At 45.1% G+C, this 17991-nt stretch overlaps 1 protein-coding gene across 1 annotated transcript in view; it reads left to right on the top strand.

Moving 5' to 3' along the window:
- LOC135385249 (glucose dehydrogenase [FAD, quinone]-like) overlaps positions 1–17991 on the top strand; it is a 129093-nt gene that overhangs the window by 92863 nt on the left and 18239 nt on the right. Inside the window, exon 7 of the mRNA XM_064614454.1 lies at positions 12357–12481. Coding sequence (XP_064470524.1) covers positions 12357–12481 — 125 coding nt within the window. The remainder of the gene's footprint in view (positions 1–12356; positions 12482–17991) is intronic.

Raw genomic sequence — 17991 nt, forward strand, 5'->3', positions numbered from 1 at the left:
AGAAATTATGCAAGCGCCTCCTCAGGTACACGTGAATTTTGCAAATTCGCCATTCATCTTTAATAATGAAATGTTATCTCCCTGAAATTTATTATGGCAACAATCTAAGTCGCTAGACCCACGAACGTTATCGGGTTGGTTGCATCTAGGCAAACTATGCGCGGATTAACTTAGAGGGTGCGGACATGGAATAGAGACTTTTTACGAGCAAGATACAAACACAAGATAGGAATAAGAACAATTGTGATTCTGAGATGGGCGAGCAACACGCCCTGATTACCACTCCAAAATATAAGCCGGAAAAATGTATGCGGTAGGCAGTCTTCTTAGTGTGAGCCTTTGCCGTAATCTACCGTTACGTATTTAATTCATCTTAATTCCAGTAAATATGCTGATAATATTGACAAGCTAATCCAACTTTTCTTTATCGAAACCAAAACTGCACGGCAGATTTTCAGATTTTGTGGAGAGCGAAAGGCACAAAGCGCACTGTTAGCTATGTGGATTGAGCTTAGGAACTTTCAGTTCGTGAGTTTACGTGCTTTGGTATCTACCATTCGCATTTTGTCTAAAAATAATAATAATGAAAAACACGAGGAAGATAAATACGGTTGAAAAGGAAAAAGGTTTGCAGACTGACGCCTCGGTTACAGTGACTGACGGCAAGTTCCCGAGTTCAATTCAATGAAACCAATACACTACATTAAAAAGAAGGATAAAGAAATGAACGGCATAATTCGCAGAAAGTTCATGACAGAAAATAAAAAAAAAGAAATAGAAAAGAAGACAACGAAAAGTGCAGAAACAGCTGTAGCAGAAAACGTCTTCTTTCGGTATTTGCCTGCGACATCTCTCGGGGAAGGCTGGGACAAACCATGGCTACCAACTTACGCGGTAAATCTCGCTTGCCACAGCCCATCGGTTTCGGTTTCGCTGGGCGGTGAGTGGGTAGCTTTTAGGCATTCGGGCTTGATACACTCCGATTACGGTGAAAATTTCAGGATTTGTTGTGTGCATAATTGTTTCTCTTCAGTGCGGCTTTTGCTTTCAAACAAGCACTAGAACAATCCGAAATGACAAGTTCAAAAATCCAATTTTTCAGCGTTTCTTTGGAGTGTTTATAAATTGCCTACGTCAAATATGAATAATACTGGGCTGTGGCACACTTTGTGTATCCCAGGACACAACGCTGCAAAAAACTACATAGCGCTATTTGCTTGTTTCTTCGCGTAAAACCTTGGCGAAGATGAGCAAAAAATGAGAATATGGTCATGTTCTTCGCTTTATAGTAGAACAGCTGAGCGATGTATAAACAAAAGGGCGCTGTAGCACATTTGTATAGAAAAAATGTTTTCCTACGACATCAATATTTCCAACGTCAGACAAATAGGAGCGGCGCAATCTCTTGGCAAACATGGCCGTTTTCACAAGAGGAGTGGGACCGAAGCCTTAAGTACCTGTACATTGAACTGTAAACAGTTTGGTGTACACTCCAGAAAACGAGAACAGCTGATTGCCGATTTCATGGGCGTGCACATGCGAGCCGACAAGGACAGTTCAACAGAGGAGCAATTTTAGGTGAACGCGAATGTGGCGCTAGTGGTGCACTTCAAACGACGTAAAACACCAAGAAGTGAGCAGCGGGGATGCTTGCTTGCTCATTTGTCATTATTTGGGCCTGTAATCCACATCAGGGTTCAGAAAGGCTTCTAAATGCCGATGGCCGCCACAAGAAAAACGTGTTTGCAATGGTTTCCGTCCCGTTACGGTTCCAGCGAATATACCTTTTTTGCTGCTTCCTTCCTCACTTTTCTTTCCTTTTTTTCTTGATCGTTTTTTACTGTTGTCGGTTCGTTCCGGAGCCCTAGCTTGGAAAGCTGATCCTGTTTAGTTTCGGTATGAATCGGAATGTGGGGGGCAGGGGAAACAGTCCACCGCTCCTCGAGTTTTCACGGTGGCTCTGCACCTCCAGTTTTTGCTGCTCTGGCGCGAGTTTTTCCGCATCATGGTAACCATAACGCGAGATGGCCTTCTCCATCTGCATTATAACGTCCACCGTCATCAGATCACTTGGACGAGTCATATTGCTAGGGGATCCTATTTTTGTATATGCCGCACTTCTCAATCTCTAACTCCATGTCCCGCAGTGCTCTCCTTCAGGTCAGGTCGGGTTGGGTCGGGTCGGGTCGGGTCGGGTCGGGTCGGGGTGGGGTGGGTTGGGTTGGGTTAGGTTAGGTTAGGTTAGGTTAGGTTAGGTTGGGGTTCGCTCCTCCATGCCGTGAAGGACTTCCGACGGCCTTACGGATAAGGGAAGTAGAATAATGCGAGCGAGGTATCTCCTTAATGGAAAACCTGAAACGGTGCAATACAAACAAATGTCACCTCTGTGGATAATAATTTGAAGCATACAGATATGAAGGATTCACCTCATATCTGAAATGAACATCAAGGAAGATTGCCAGGAATTCTGCTCTTTCTGTTTCTCGAAAGAAAGAAAAACAGCTTCATAAAAAAAATTACATCTTAGTGAATTATGGAAATTAGAATCTCAAAATACCTTGCAGATAAGGTTTTCCTCCACTCGCATACCGTAAATGCGAAACTAATGTACAGGTAGTCCTAGTTGTTTTATTTTAAAAAATTCTGTGTTAAATAGGACTACGACCACGAAGTATGCCTTTGTGGCACGTTCCCGTCTATTTTGTGTGTGTGTGCGTTTCAGCTTGGACAAATTTTTATAAAGAAGCCGCGAGAACACGTAATTTTCACAGTTCAGTTCTACGTTCAGGCGCATATCTTTTCCAAGCAAGACTATAATGGCTAATAATGATGACTAATTAATGAAGTTCATTAATTAACTCTTTAATTGCACGTCATGAACAAAAGCCAGATACCGATATGGGAGACTGTCCTAGTTAAAATCCACACCACCCCAGTCAACACACATTGTTGGTAGAATGCAGAATTAACGTTGAATATTGCTGAACAATGTAGAACGCAAAATGCGAACATTGATTCCGCGCTGATTTTACGTAGTCAATTCAGCATGTCAAATCTTTTACGTGAATATAACGTGGATTTGTTGCACACAAATTAACAGTAGATTGTCATACGTGAAAACAGCGTCGATAACTGTAATGAAAAGTCACAGAAGGACAGACGTCGAATATACAACGTTGCTGTTGCGCAAATTTTGCCTTTAGCAAAAAGCAGGCTCAAACAATGGATCTGCCGCGCAGGCCCTTCAACAGCGCTTTACAAGGTTGCTTTTGCGTGATTCTGCTACTGTTAACATTGCAAAAGATCGTACAAAGAAAATATTAATATGGTAGTAATTCCATACGTCGGAAACCTACAGCTGATGGAAAACCAGTAAGTGCTCACCCAGTAATCCAGACACGGTATTTTATCAAATTCAGAGCATCTTGAAAACCCTACCTATAATCAAATTCCATTCATTTCAAAGAAAAATAAAAGCTTTGCGTTTGAGCCCTCTTTTCTCCACCATTCGCCTTCACCCCATCTTCTCAACCCTGCCCCCTGCCGTCTGAGACCCCCACACCACCGTACCACTGCCCGGGCCAGCCGGTCACAGGAGAAATCTGCGCAGAAGGCGTATTTTTTCGTCAGGCGCAGAAGAGGGAATCACGTGATGCCCTAGCCCGTTGCGCCGTTGCAGCGGTTAATTTCAAACTGTTTGAGACGCCGCTGGAGGATGGCGCTGAGGAACATGGCGGCGTCTCGATGTCTTGGAGTAGTGCGGTAATTTCCAGCGCGAACAGCTCAAGCACAGGTTGAGTGAGTATCCCTCGTAGGAAACGGATGCACCACATGCGGCCACAGTTTATACAGGTAAACGGCCGTGGTGTCTTTGTTTATTAGCGTTCGTTTGAGACTCTATTGTTCTTCCAGTCGATTCAGCCCACTGAGTTCATGAAAATCAAAACGATGCTGGCTATGCTTGTAGGCACATTAGCGTGCATGTGCTACTTTTAATTCGTGGTCGATTCACTGTAGTTTTCATCTTCCATGTTCTTTTAGGACTTGGAAAGTGGCGCTTTGAGCAAGCTTGAAATCATTCACCGTCTAATGCGCTACAGGTAAGAGTGCTGCGTAAATCCGAAAATTATCTAACGTTGAAATGTCTGTATCATGTCTGTGTTGTTTTTCTCAGTGTGCTTTGACGGCGGAACTTCTACTCGGCCGGTGAGTTCCAGAGATTTGAAAACACGAACGAACAATGAAATCGGTAGCCGTTCATAAGGCAACAAGGGACCAGAGGGTACAGCTGCGTCGCTAGCAGGCAGGATACGAGCTAATTATGCTGGTGAGTAACATCGACAATCCTCCTTATTCACATAAGGTGGCGATATTGTGATGGGGATCTATATAAACGGACGCTGCGATTTGCAAACATAAATAACCACAAAGAGGTCTTGACACAGGCAAGAGCAGCTGATCAGTTGGCACTTCACGATTTTTTACAGATGCAACATCCAAGTGCCTACGTGTACAGATAAGCAGAGGTCCCAGCACAACCACAAGTCAATAGTGCAGAAGATAAACACGAGGGCTATAGCAAATTCAAGTCAACGCCTATGCCATATGTGCTTTGGGTAATAAAGTGATTCTATTCCCCACTTTCCTGTGAAATTATTTTTATACGAGACTTGGGATGTCTAAATGGACATTCAAAGTGTTAAGGGGATATACAAAAGGAAATGTAAAATTACAATGAATTTTTATCGTCATGGCAGCATTGGAGAAACGTTGTAAAGCGCTGTTTATTTTATGCTCTAATGTCATACAGTCTGGTACGTTGTATTCACATATAAACTGCATTTCATATACGTTAAATTTACGTTGATCGGCACTTGTTAAATTAACGTGTTTTCGAGCGGACATTTGACATCATGATTTCACGTTGGCTTTCATCGTCGATTCAGCATTCATTTCGTTGATATACAACGTTTTTTCTACGTCGAATTTACAATAGTGTGTTGACTGGGACGTTTAAAAATTTTGAAACACACACGTGTATTAAAATATCCATCCCTGAATTTTGACGTGCAAATGGGCCAAAACCGAAACCGTGGCAACCACGTTTGGGTGGTGGTCTTCACCATACGAGATCTGTATATAATTCTGTATGTCAACTGCGCTGGCAACTATATTGTCTTGGCTCAAAAACCATATGTTTTTGGAACGTAGAGAGAGGAAAAAGGAGTCATAAAACACGAGTATATACATCATATAACACGAGTAATCATAAAAAATCAAGTACTCTTCTCCTTGGGGAAGCGAGAGTTCTCCGTTCCTTTGTCACACGCTGTGAAATTGAACCGCTGTTTTTATACCAGCTATTTATTGACTCTATGTTGGACTAGTGTCAGCGCGCTGAGCGGTTGAGCCGTTGACCTGGAATTGGAATTAGAATTGGAAATGGAGCAAAAATAATAATAAATAATACTAAAAAGAAAAAGAATGAAAAAGTGTTGAGCTATCTGAGCTGATCGAGGTCGGTTCACTCTGGAAATTGTTGCACCGAATACTAGCGCCGCCTTCGAACTCAGCTAAAATTGTCCCTCTGTTGAACGTTGAACTTTCCTTTTCGGCTCGCATGGTCGCGCCCATGAAATCAGCAATCAGCTGTTCTCGTTTGGTGGGGCGTGCACCAAACTGTTTGCAGTTCAAGGTGCAGGTACTTAATATGAGTGGGAGAGCTTCGGCAGTCTTCCTGTGGATTCGTGGGTGCATCAACGAAGATGGGCATAGCTTTCGCGATGGCTGTGTGTGCGACAGCCGATATCTTTCCTCGTTTGTGCATGTGTGTTAAAATTGGGAGTTTACGTCGCGAGACAACTGAGATCACCGTCTGTGCATGTGTGTGTGTGTGCTCTTGTTTAGGAAGGTTGTACTATGCCCTGATGCATATACAGTAATATGAATGTTATACTAGTGCGCGCAAGTAACGTCTCATGCAGGTCCAGGGTCTCGTCATCATACGGTGAGGAATACTGCGACCAACTGCGACACACTTGATTCAAAGCATTGCTGCGAGTTAGCTTGTTTCCCGACTGAACTTGCATTTTTGTCAAACAACTTCAATATAATGCAGTTGTAGCGAGATAGTTTCCTTGGTTTTGGTGGCATATTGTGCTCACTTCATCTGCTTTCTCTTGGGCCCCGCTTGGGCTATCGCGGCCTCAATGGGGGTCCTGACACACGGTTTGGGAAACACTGAGGCATACTATATATTGTTACATGTGATATATTGTAGTGTACTGATGCCAGCTTCACTGTTGTATTGTTTCCTAGCATAGTTATTTCTTCAGCGTTATTTGAAAGAGGAATGCGGAGAATGAGGAAATGTATGTCTTGCATGTTCTGGATGTTCTCTAATTGCTGACCCCCGCTGTTGGGCTAAAATCCAGCAACTACACAAAAAGATTAACAAATGTAGAACAGGAGACAGAAACACGGACACAATGACATGATTGAGATCATGATATGCTCTCTTTTTGTTTTTCTGTGTCTCTGGTTCTACATTTTATGAAGATGTGCCATATTGCCAGCACCCTTTCCCTCTTGCTACGAAGAGAGCCTCTCAGTAATAAAAATGCAGGTTGTCAAATGCACGTAAACATGCCCATAACCACGTGCTTACATTTTTTGGGGTCTTCACTCATCTAACGTTTATGCCAGAAAATGCTCCCCTAGTTCACAAGGGATACTGAATATGAGCGTGGTCCACAGCCACAAACTACATTTTAAATTAGCACTGCAGTATGTTTATCGGCACACAAGAAATTACCCTTCATAAGTGCATCATGCAAGCTCATTGATTCTGATGCTAACTGCTCATGAAATAACATGGAGTGGGGTGAAAGAGACTGGCATCACATGCTATGTGATTGTGTTCATGTTAAGTCAACTGTTTGGATGTGGTAGTACCAGCTAGCTTCCTTGTAGTGTAACACGTATGTGACCGCACGGAGGACAAAGAGGATGAATTAGCTAGTCTGGGGTAGGAGCTCTCACACTGGCATAGCTGGTCAAAAGGAAAATGTGGGTCATACATCACATAAAACACAAATATCAGTACATTTTCAGCAATCACTGGATAATCTCTAGTAGGCGCGGTGCATATAGCGTGTCCATGGACTGATATTTTTATTCTAGGAGAAATCACATTTTTGCAGTTATAAGGGATGAGAACATGTTCTACACCCGAAATGAATGTACTAATTAGGTCTCGTTTAATTATTGGAAATAGAAGGTCGGTGCAAATGCAACGTCGGTTTCCCTATGTGCCACTATAGTTTTCAAAAGCACGCTCGTGACCATTTGGTATGAGGACATGGCCCCGAAATAATGGTTGTGTGAGAGTAAGTCTCGGAGCGTTCTTTTTGCCTTTTCACTTGAACGTGAGGGAGAAACAATGCTGCAGAACTGCAAGCAGCACATTTAATGTAATGTCGCGCAGGATGCAAGTTTGCGATTTCATATCTCAGCACGATGTTTATACGCTGTAAAAATAAGTGCAAGGGTACCATTGCATACAATGAAGTAGCTGGTACCGTAAATTTTAGACCTCTTCTTGGCGTGGGTGCTCAGCATAAAGAGTGACCTGTTAATAAACGTACTTGGGGATTTCTGAATGCGAATATCATAGGAGAGAAAGGAAGGCAAACAAATACAACAGAGGGTGCCATTCATTTCTCACACTTCTGATTTCAGTTACTTATTGTTCTTGGTTTTCTTCAGCTCCGACATCGACTAGAATTTGCACTGTATATCCACGCGAATAAAAAAGATGCAAAAATTTCTGTGAGAAAATTTCATGGTTTTTAAGACCTTGAAAATGGTATTCTTAGGTTCCAGGGTATTGAAAGACCAGTGAAAACAAAGTACTATGTCTACTAAGTATTATGTCTAGATACATCTCTTGCAACTTTTGCATGGCAAATTGTTGTCTAGGAATGTGCGCGAATCAATGTGGATGTTCCTGAAATTAGAATCTTATTTCGTTACACTTTGAGATTACCATATGCTGGTTCCAAAAATTAAAGCACCTCCGCTGACTGAAGTTATTCATGCAAGAGAAAATAGTTTGTACCTGCAAACAAACAAACAGTTTCTTCACATTCTTATGCAGCTTATTTGCAGAAATGCATTTCGAGAGTCTGTCCAGTGCCTGTTCCCTGCATATATCAGAACGTATTCTCACAAGGAAAACCACAGGTAGGAAAGTACACAGGCAGGTTCCGATTTCACGATTCTACGGTTCTGAGGCTGGAACACACACAAACAAACACAGAGGGACAAACACAACACATCCACACGGTATCGGGCTTTTTCGTCGATCGTCACTTTTCAACTCTACCATTTCGCAACCAAGGGAGCCCTGCAGGAGAATGGCGATGTTCGCGACAATGTTCGTAATATAGCAAGTGTCCACCATAGTTGGAACCAACACCGGGAACTCATTCGGTGACTTATGACAAGAAGTCAGAGTTTAAGATACTCAAATTTGACAGGCGAGCAGCAGAACAGAGCATTAACTGCAGCGTCAACAGAACCCTGATAGCCGGCGAAAAATACAGCAAACGATTTGTGCAGGCTCGGTACTCTCGTTCCCAGCCCACCGCAAAGAGTCACACCCTGCGGGGAACTATTTTGAGACTCGGGAGCCGAAAGCCTTCGCTGCTTTGAGGCTGGCGACCAATCAGTGACGATTTAATTTGAAAGTTCGAATCTGAAGCGTTTGTATTGCAAAACTTGATTTTTACGGCTTAATCTTTGCACCGTGGATTTTTTCGTGATTTATTTTGAGGAGTTTATCCTCGAAGTTTATTTTGCGAAGTGTAAACCAGAGTGATCCCGTACGTTCCTTCCCGCTTTCTTGCCCGCTGTCTGCGTTGCAACCTCGCCTTTGAAAAGGATAACACCTGGCTTTTTAAGTACAGGTCTAATGTTTGCTTAAGGTAAGTCAACCTAGCTGTGATGCATCGTACGACGCCTGCGTCTTACTCGTGTTAACAATCGAAGTACATTCCGTTGGAGATGGTGAACGCATTGCAAATGGCGGCAGGAGAGGATCGGCTGCATCGGTGAAGCGACGATGTACATTACAAGCGAGGTTAATTGTATTCTTTCGTTATAGGTGACCATGGGACTGCATCGACTGCGAGGAGGTGAGTTACAAAATGGAGTACTATTACAGCATTAACGTTGGAACAATACCAGCGTGATATTCACTTCGGTTTCTTTACAGGTTGTTTCCTGTCTCAACGGTCACACATACGCGTGCAAGATTGCAACTGCTTCTCACATGGAATTGGTGTCTGTTGCCACTTGTTGGGCAATTGTTCCTCGACCATTTCGTTTGAGGAACCGTCGTGTTCGTCACTAAGGATCTTCATTGAGCTTTGCAGTGCCAGCCTGGCCGAAGTTTCGAGGATTGTGTGTTCGGCGTTTGGAGTACTTCCTGGTGCATCGGATCATCGGATGGGTTGTGTGTCCGTGCAACGCGTGCTCCATATGTGTGTGTTGGGAGTAGTGAACTGTGTATGCTTTCCATTTGCATTCGGCAAACGATGATGTACTGGATGCAATTTAAAGGTATGTGCAAGACAATAAAATTTGGTGTTTCATGTTCGACGTGGTTGGAGCATTTTCTTCCTTGTTTTTTTCTTTTTTTGCGAAGCGTGGAGGCACTTTTTCTGTTGGGGAACTCGTGAGGCGCAATGTGTTTCGCGTATTACTCCTCCCCACTTTCCATTTCAAAATAAAGTTGTTATTGTTAAATCCCTACTCGCAAAGAGTAACATTCCAAAACCAATCACAAAATAGAACGATATTCCATAATGATGGTTAGATCTGATCATGGGTATGCTGGGAAAACGAGTGACATGGTAACAGTGCTTCCACTTTAGCGGTTTCATCACTAAATATAGCGACATTTTGCTATGTTTAGCGATTTTGTCGTATACTGGCTTTAGCGACTTTTTAGCCACTTCCTGAAACAGATCATGGGATTAAAGTCAGTGAAAATGTGAAAACATAGGTTCGGAAATAGAAATTCGGTTTGTGTAGTATTGGAGTCTTCATGGCGTCGGTCCCAGAGAACGCGGACGCATGGAACGACTGAAATCGAACGCTTCTGGTTGGTATGCTATTTCAAACCGCTTAAGCTAGCAAAATTGCTGTGCGCTCCTTCAGGAAGCAAGGTATCACCAAGAGACCGTGGTATCAGCGAGTTCTCCCAATAATCAGTAACGGAGCGTTGGCGTGGCACACTCAGAGAGACGACAGCGCCACCAGTGCACCCTGGGCCTGCCCATCCAGGTGCGGTGGAAGCTGGAGAAGAAAAGGGGCATGGGAAAGCGGCCCACGTTCGAGACGCCCAGTGAATTTGGTGCGTGCTGCACTTGTTGCGAGCGTGACCGAAGAAGTGAGTGAATGTGTTTGGGAGGCTAGGCGAAGGTAGATAAAAGACTGTCCCCTGTGTGCATCCCCGCTTGTAGTCATTACAACTCTAATACCCGGTTCTGCTCCACATTCCAGATGCTACAAGACTACCGTTTTTTTTTCGTATTTTATTTTATTTTGTTTCAAATTTATTTGCGCTACGTATCCATGCATACACAGATGCAAAGATGTGAAGTAGCCTATCGGAACGAGCTTCCCTTTCTTGCTGTCATATGACTCCTTCTTACTCGTTTACAATCCCGTATCTGGCACTTGTTGAATTCATCATCTGCGTTAATTTTGGGTGTATCCTGTTTGAAACTTTTAAAAATAATCTTTGAAAAATAAACGCGTAAGTACCCACTGTTAAAAATATATCTCCCAGAGTATACGCTTAAAAATCAACGCACAAAAGTAATCGCCGGAATATCCCCGTTTAAATAAAAACGCTAAGGAATCCACGGTTAAGAATATATCGTTAAAAATAAATCGTTTCAAAATCCCCCCAAATCCACCCTATAGTTGCTAGAACCATGTGGTGTGGCCCAAATCGAGGTGAACTGCAAGCAAGGGGCTTAAACTAACCTCACACGACCAAACTATCCTAAACTATCCCAAACTAACCGAAACCAAACTAACCTAACCTAACATAACCTGATCTAACCCGGCGCAAATTGCGATCAGTCCGCCTCTGTGCTAGATGGTGAGGGGATTTTGAAACAGTTTATTTTTAATGGTGGATTATTAAACGGTGATCTCTAAGCGGGGATAGTAATCGGTTTATTTTAGGAGATATAATTTTAACCGTGTATTTTTTTAAGCGGATTATTCTTGAATGTTTTATTCTTAAGCGTTTATTCTAAATGGTGGATTACGGGGACCCCCCGAGAAAAGGTAGCAACACTACATGGTAACAGTCAGGGACGGATCTTGAGGGGGTTCAGGATGTCCTGACCCCCTCCTCGATTTCTGTCTTCACACTGTACTGTAGATAGTCTATCTACCATGCTGGCCAAGGCTGGACTCCCCCCTCAGCTAAATCCAGGATCCACCCCTAATAACAGCTCGTGCAATCTGAACATGGTTCGGTGCGATAATCATCTCGTGTCTTGTCGGATAGTGTTCACTTCAAGGACACGAGAGAAACTTCTACGAAAACATGCTATTTCGCTTGACGTTCGGTGTCCACCTTGTCAGGTGCTTAAGTATAAGCAAAGGGTGGTCTGGAGCAACTCAGGGTGACGAAAGGTTAGCTTAGTAGCGGGTAACGCGTTCTTTTTTCACATTGCCGGCGGATGTATGGCGGGTATACCCACATTTTCCCGCGCAACCCACAGCGACACTGAAGTTTTACCAGCAAATCGCAAAACCGCGCGGTTATTCGCACGCGTATAACAGCCGGTATACCCGCACTCACTCCCATTCATATGTAAATAGGTTAGCCAACAAGTTTGAAAAAGTTCCCAGCAAGTTTAGCTCTCATATGTTGTCACTACACCGCTTAGGTTAAGAGTCCCCCCAAGGGTGCTCCTCTCCCGCGACATAACAGGGAACGCGCGTGGTTTGAAACAACAGTTTCGCTCCCGTTATCTTCACGGCGATATGTCTGTATTTTTCACGACTGTTTTTGCAGTGTGGGTGTACCTTCCGCACTGGAGTGTTTCGAATTCGCTCAGTCTTTTCTTTGTTAGCCATACGACACCGCCATTAAGTGACCCGCTGCTATACACGCGTGTTTCTCTTTCTCTAACACGCATGATAGCAGCAATTTTGATAATTTTATTTGCCTTAGTAATGCATAGTTCCTTGAATATTAACTTTGTGAATGTGTGGAAATTCATATGGAGCTAACAATATTAACATTTTGTTCTGTTCAAACTTAGGTCACTCGTTTACGCAGTTCAACCAAGATCGTGGAGAACGCTTCAGCTCAAGCAGGGCATTCATTACCCCTGTGATTCAAGAACGGGATAATCTTCGCGTAACTCTGAGGAGTGTGGCTACAAAAGTAAGCCTGAGTCTAGGGTTTATGGCACTGTTATTTTATTTCTGTGGCATCCAGCTTCGCCTTTGTCATGGTGGTTGCCAGAAAAACGGTTTCACCAATGTCGATCATTGTTTTGACATTTGATTTTTTTTTGTTCTAGTGCATGACAACAGCTAGGTCAATAGCATAATAATCGGCGCACTTCCACAGGAGGATTAAAGAAATTGAAGCAGCCAACAAAACAGTTAGATATACAGGTCATGGGCACAAAATTAAGCAAAGGAGTGCGAAAGCACATTTAGACAAAAACTAGTACGACAGATTCGCGTAAAATTCTTGAGCATATACTTTTATAAGGTGTGGTGTTGAAGTATAACACCACCAAGTGTGTACTCATACAGAAGAGCGCTCCACTTCCTGCTGAACGACACAGTTTTCTTTTCCCAAGTATTAGGCAACAAAGCATATTGTTTTCAACAAGGTACTGACTACATCCAACATAGTGTTCTAACATATGACTGTCTTCAAAACGTTTGACACTACGAAGTATTTTGATGACGTCATCGAACTGCAAGGTATCACAGTTCTGAATGTATAGACCGCTTCACTGTTCGCAAACAAACGACGCAAACCGGAATACTTGCGCGGTATAAATCCAGTTAACACGCACTGGCGCACACTGGCGGCACGAAATCATATATAACGCCATGTTACAGACATCGATAATTTCAATATTAACACATTTGTGTGGAGTGGTGCCTAACGTGCCAAACGTGCGCCGTAATCTCAGCACACGGCGCACCGTACGTAACGTCACACGCGAAAGAAGCAACTCTAAGCTGCTTGTAACCTGCCACACAATTACCTGCGACCTCCGTCAGTTCGTACCCGCCACATTGGGAACAGTAGCCGTAATGCGCTACCAACTGATCAACCGAGGCCACAAATCCTAAAGTAATGGCCTTATAGATATTGGGAAACTTACATGCCGAATCTTAGAAGTGCTAAACATAAACCTCATAAAGTCATCCTCATAAAGTCTCCAACATAAAGTCTCCGAACGGCTGTATTTACCTCTAAATCACCACTTTAGTGGCTAACACGATCAGCTTTCGACAGTTAGCGGTATGTGAGAAACTGGATCCCCAATGTCAAGTGCGCACAGCAAATATATCTAAAACCGGGCTGCAGTGAACACCGGGTGTCGATCTACACATCCTGCCCAACGGCGTGTTCAAGATATTAGATTTACCGTAGTCGCCTAAAGACAAGTGGTTTCAGTTTCCAAGAGAATCACAGTGCACGCTTCCTCCCACGTACGGTTCGACGGACAACGAGCTATAGGAGTTGAATATGTCAAAGGTGGACTTCCGCGTTATGCAAAGGCAAGGCGTGAAGTGATCTTGTGCGCTGGAGCCATTGGTACTCCTCAGCTTCTTATGCTATCAGGTATCGGACCAACAGATGAGCTTCAAAGGTTCGAGGTACGTTATGCGGACTTTACGAAATCGATCAAGTGTACCTGCGTGTGTGTGTGTTTCGGTACTTAAAATCCCAGTACAGACACCATATAAATGTTATAAAGGAGAATAACCCGTAGGTATTACGAGTAGATAGTACAGTATAGTATCGAAGCATACTTCTTCCACATATGGCTGTAAAGAATCAACGACTGATCCCCTATAAACAAGGCGCGGCACAACTTGTGTTCAGCACCGTACCGTAGGCCCTGCGCATTCTCTGGTGGAAAAGGAGCCTGTCGTTCCAAGTTCAGGAACGCCAGGATGAAGCCTGTATATCTGTTGATAGTCGTGCGTGTAGCGAACGCCAGCTCAGGCTCGCGAAGGTCCCAATCGCGGTGGTGCTCACTTGTGAAAGCAACCAACATCATTTTTAGATCTTCATAACGAACCCTGAGAGTCGGGAAAAAACACACTAAACATTTTTAGGTTCCGGTTAGGACGTTCGGTAATGTTGGCTTGAGGGTGATGCGGGGAAGATTTCTTCTGCTGAATGCCTAAGACGGCGCAAAAATCTGAAAACGCCTTACTTGTAAAGAAGGTCGCATTATCAGTAATCAGCTGAGCGGGAAACCCGAAATGGCAAAATGTATAGCCTTTCCCATATTTTCCGGAAGGTCAGTGTCCTGAGAGGAAACAGCTCAACCCATTTCGTGAAATGATCAGTAACCACAAACACTGGTTACCTCTAGGAGTACGGGGTTTTGCAAATAGAGGAGGAAGCGGGTGCCAACCGTTGTACGGGAGAGGGAACAGCGGCACGAGCGAGTCTGTTGATAATTGCGATTAAAACCATTGAAGACGTTGGTGACGGGTCTATGAGTGTCCCTTCCTTGCGTAACATTATTTGGTGCCGAAACCAGGGAGACCCCCGACTGGAAGGAACACCGCGGTACATGGTCCGGTACACCCGCCTCCACATGAACATTTCGCAGGAGGCCGGCGGCATCCTTCGTGCTGCTGGCACACGGGTCATCAACAAACTGGAAGCCCTTTCGACCACAAGTGATCCAACCCTTAGTGAAATCGAAGACAACGTACATTTACTCGAACAGAAGGCTCAGCAGTTAACAGAGCTGGACGATGCATTTGACGAAGAGTTCACTATCGCTGCGTGTCAGGACGCCTTATCGAGAGCTCGTCGTACAACAATGCGGAATTCAGCTGCCAGTCCATCTGCTCCGCAAGAAACCTCCGGCAACTCGTCGGGAAGCGGTCAGCCCCCAACCCAGTATTCGAACGATGACCCTTCCAAAATTGCACCAGCCGACGTTCGGAGGCACATGAGAGTATTGGCGGGGATTCTGGAACCATTTTAGGAAAACGAATCATCACTGCGCAAGTTTACCCACGATTGAAAAGTTTAAGTATTTGCTCTCATGCCTATCTGGTTCAGCCAGGTGTGCTATATATATCGTGCTATATATAGTGGATCAGTAACTCAGAGGCCAACTATGACATCGCAATCACAACGTTACAGAACCGATTCGGAAGACAAGGGGTTCTCGTGCACACTCATATCGGCCAGGTTCTAAACTTAGATCCGGTTACAACTGCCAAATATGTTGAGAAGCTGCGGGAACTCTACGATACAGGTCTGGGTGCCTGCATATCTTAGGTGTCCCACAATCCCAATACGTCGTCGTGCTACATCGTGTCACGATGCGTTGCCTCCCAGAGGGGCTTGCCGTCGAATTCCGTCAAAGGCAGATAGAACAAGCTCAAGCTGAATCCTCTTCTCGGACATCGCAACCCAGCGAGCAGCTTCACGACGAACGAAGTAAGGCGGTCACACGCATGATGACGTTTCTTCATACCCACACTGAAAGCCGTGAGGACTGCAAGCTCGCACAACGGCGGGCCCACCAACGTGAATACTCGTCTGATCTGCCACAGAGACCAGGACTTCCGACGGCATTATCTTTAGCCGCACGGGCTACAAATCATCGATTACGAAATTGCCCATTGTGCCACAGCGCCAGCCACGGAACACAAGAGTGGCACGCTAGAGTTCCCTCGTCTGAAAAGCGCAGACACTCCTGTCCAAACGCCGTTGTTTCAAATGTGTGAAATACAATCACACTGAGCGGGAATGCCGCTCGTACCGATCACTAACCTGCTCGATCTGCGGGGCTCATCATCTCTCCTTGCTGTGCAAAATCCAACGCGGGTCCTCTGAACGTTCGTCCACACCGTCCGACAGTCTTCAAACATCGAACGCACCTATCACGAAGGCAACGTGCATGCGACCGGGAACGCACGTCGTTTTGCAAACGGCCCGTGATTGGTGTATTGGACCTATTGGCAGTCTCCTCGTTCGTGTTCTTTTTGACACAGGGAGTCGTCGGACTTACATGCGTCAACATCTAGCCAGAAAACTTGAATGCCCCACACTCAGAACGGAAGACATCACATATAGACATTTGGCCGCAGTAAGGCTCCTACAGGGTACTGTTGCCATCTAGTAGCCTTGCGCCTAACAAGCCAGTACGCGCCTGTTCCCATTACAGTAGAGGCGCTCGAAGTACCTCAAGTGTGCTCCCTCACAAACCACGCCTTCTACTCTGCCAATCTAGAGGATTCACGAGCTCTGGGATTTGATGCGGCCGATGCATTGCCTATCGACGAGCACGATGACGGCGAGATTGCCGTACTCATCGGTTCCGACATTTACTGGTCGATGGTGTCCGGGAGCATTCAGCGGCCGACGTCAAGGCTCAGCGCAGTAGAGACAAGTGGTAAGTTCGGGTAAGTGATTCAGTGGTCATAGGCCCACTCCACTCTAGCGTGCTCATCAGTGGTCGAAGCATTCTCGGTAGCATGTACACCAATCGAACCTCATCTCAGTCCTGCGGACATGTAAAAAATAGACGCTATCGGAAACACCGATGAACCCTACGGTCTGGATCCTGCATTGGAACAGCCTGAAGAACACGTTACCAAAATAGGGAAGCGGTATCGAGTACCCCTTGTTATCAAGTACTCGGAATACTTTCTTGAGGGTCACGCAGAACGGGTAACTGCTGATCCTCACGTATAAGAAAACGTTTACTGCTTCCCGCATCACGCAGTGATACGTATGGAAGTAATGACTACTAAGGTTCGTGTAGTTTTCGATGTGTCATCCCACGTGCACGGCGAGGTATTACAGGATCAAGTACTACACAAAGGGCCTAACCTGAATGCTGACTACATGGGGCATGGGGCTGCGCAAATGGTCGTCAAACTCTTCCAACTTGAACAAACAATTCCTCGAAGAGGGGATGACATACGATCGCGTGTCAACCGAGCCAGCAGTGAGGGTTATGGGACTCTTTTGGCACCGGCCCACAGACGACATCATCTTCAATATCGACAACGTCATCGTGTACCTCTCGAATCAATGTACCACAAAGTGAACTGTCATTTCACGCGCTAGCTCGCATATTCGATCCCCACGGGTACTTGACGCCCTTCACAGTACGTGGTCGCTTGCTATTCCAATCTCTGTGGCGTCTAGGACAGGGCTAGGCCAACTTGTTGAAGCTCGGGAGGAAGCTGACTGGGCAGCATGATGTTCTGAGGTGCCTGTCCTCAATACTATGCGGCTTTCTTGTCATTTGGCATCATCGTGCGACATCACGAGTCCGTCTACTGAGCTTCACGCCTTTGCTGCCGCAAGTCTGCGCGCCTATGAAGCGTCGCTATACATCTGTGCCCCAGGGCAGAACGGGCTGCGGACCTCCAGTTTGCTCGTTAGCAAGAGCCGGGTAGCTCCGCTTAATCACGTCTCCCTCCCACGCCTCGGACTTATCGCATGCTTGGTCGCAGCAAGACTTGTTGCTCGCATCGAGCAGATCCCTTTGCACACGAGCTTGCCCACCCATCTCTGGACTGACTCCACTATCGTGCTGCAGTGGCTCACAAGTACACCCTCGCAAAGGCGAACATTTGTCCAGACCATGTAGCCGGGATTCGACGTCTCACCACCGCCAGACATGGCATCATTGCCAGGGACAGAACAACACAGCT

This window comes from Ornithodoros turicata, chromosome 2, assembly GCF_037126465.1.
Source record: "Ornithodoros turicata isolate Travis chromosome 2, ASM3712646v1, whole genome shotgun sequence".
Taxonomy (NCBI): Eukaryota; Metazoa; Arthropoda; class Arachnida; order Ixodida; family Argasidae; genus Ornithodoros; species Ornithodoros turicata.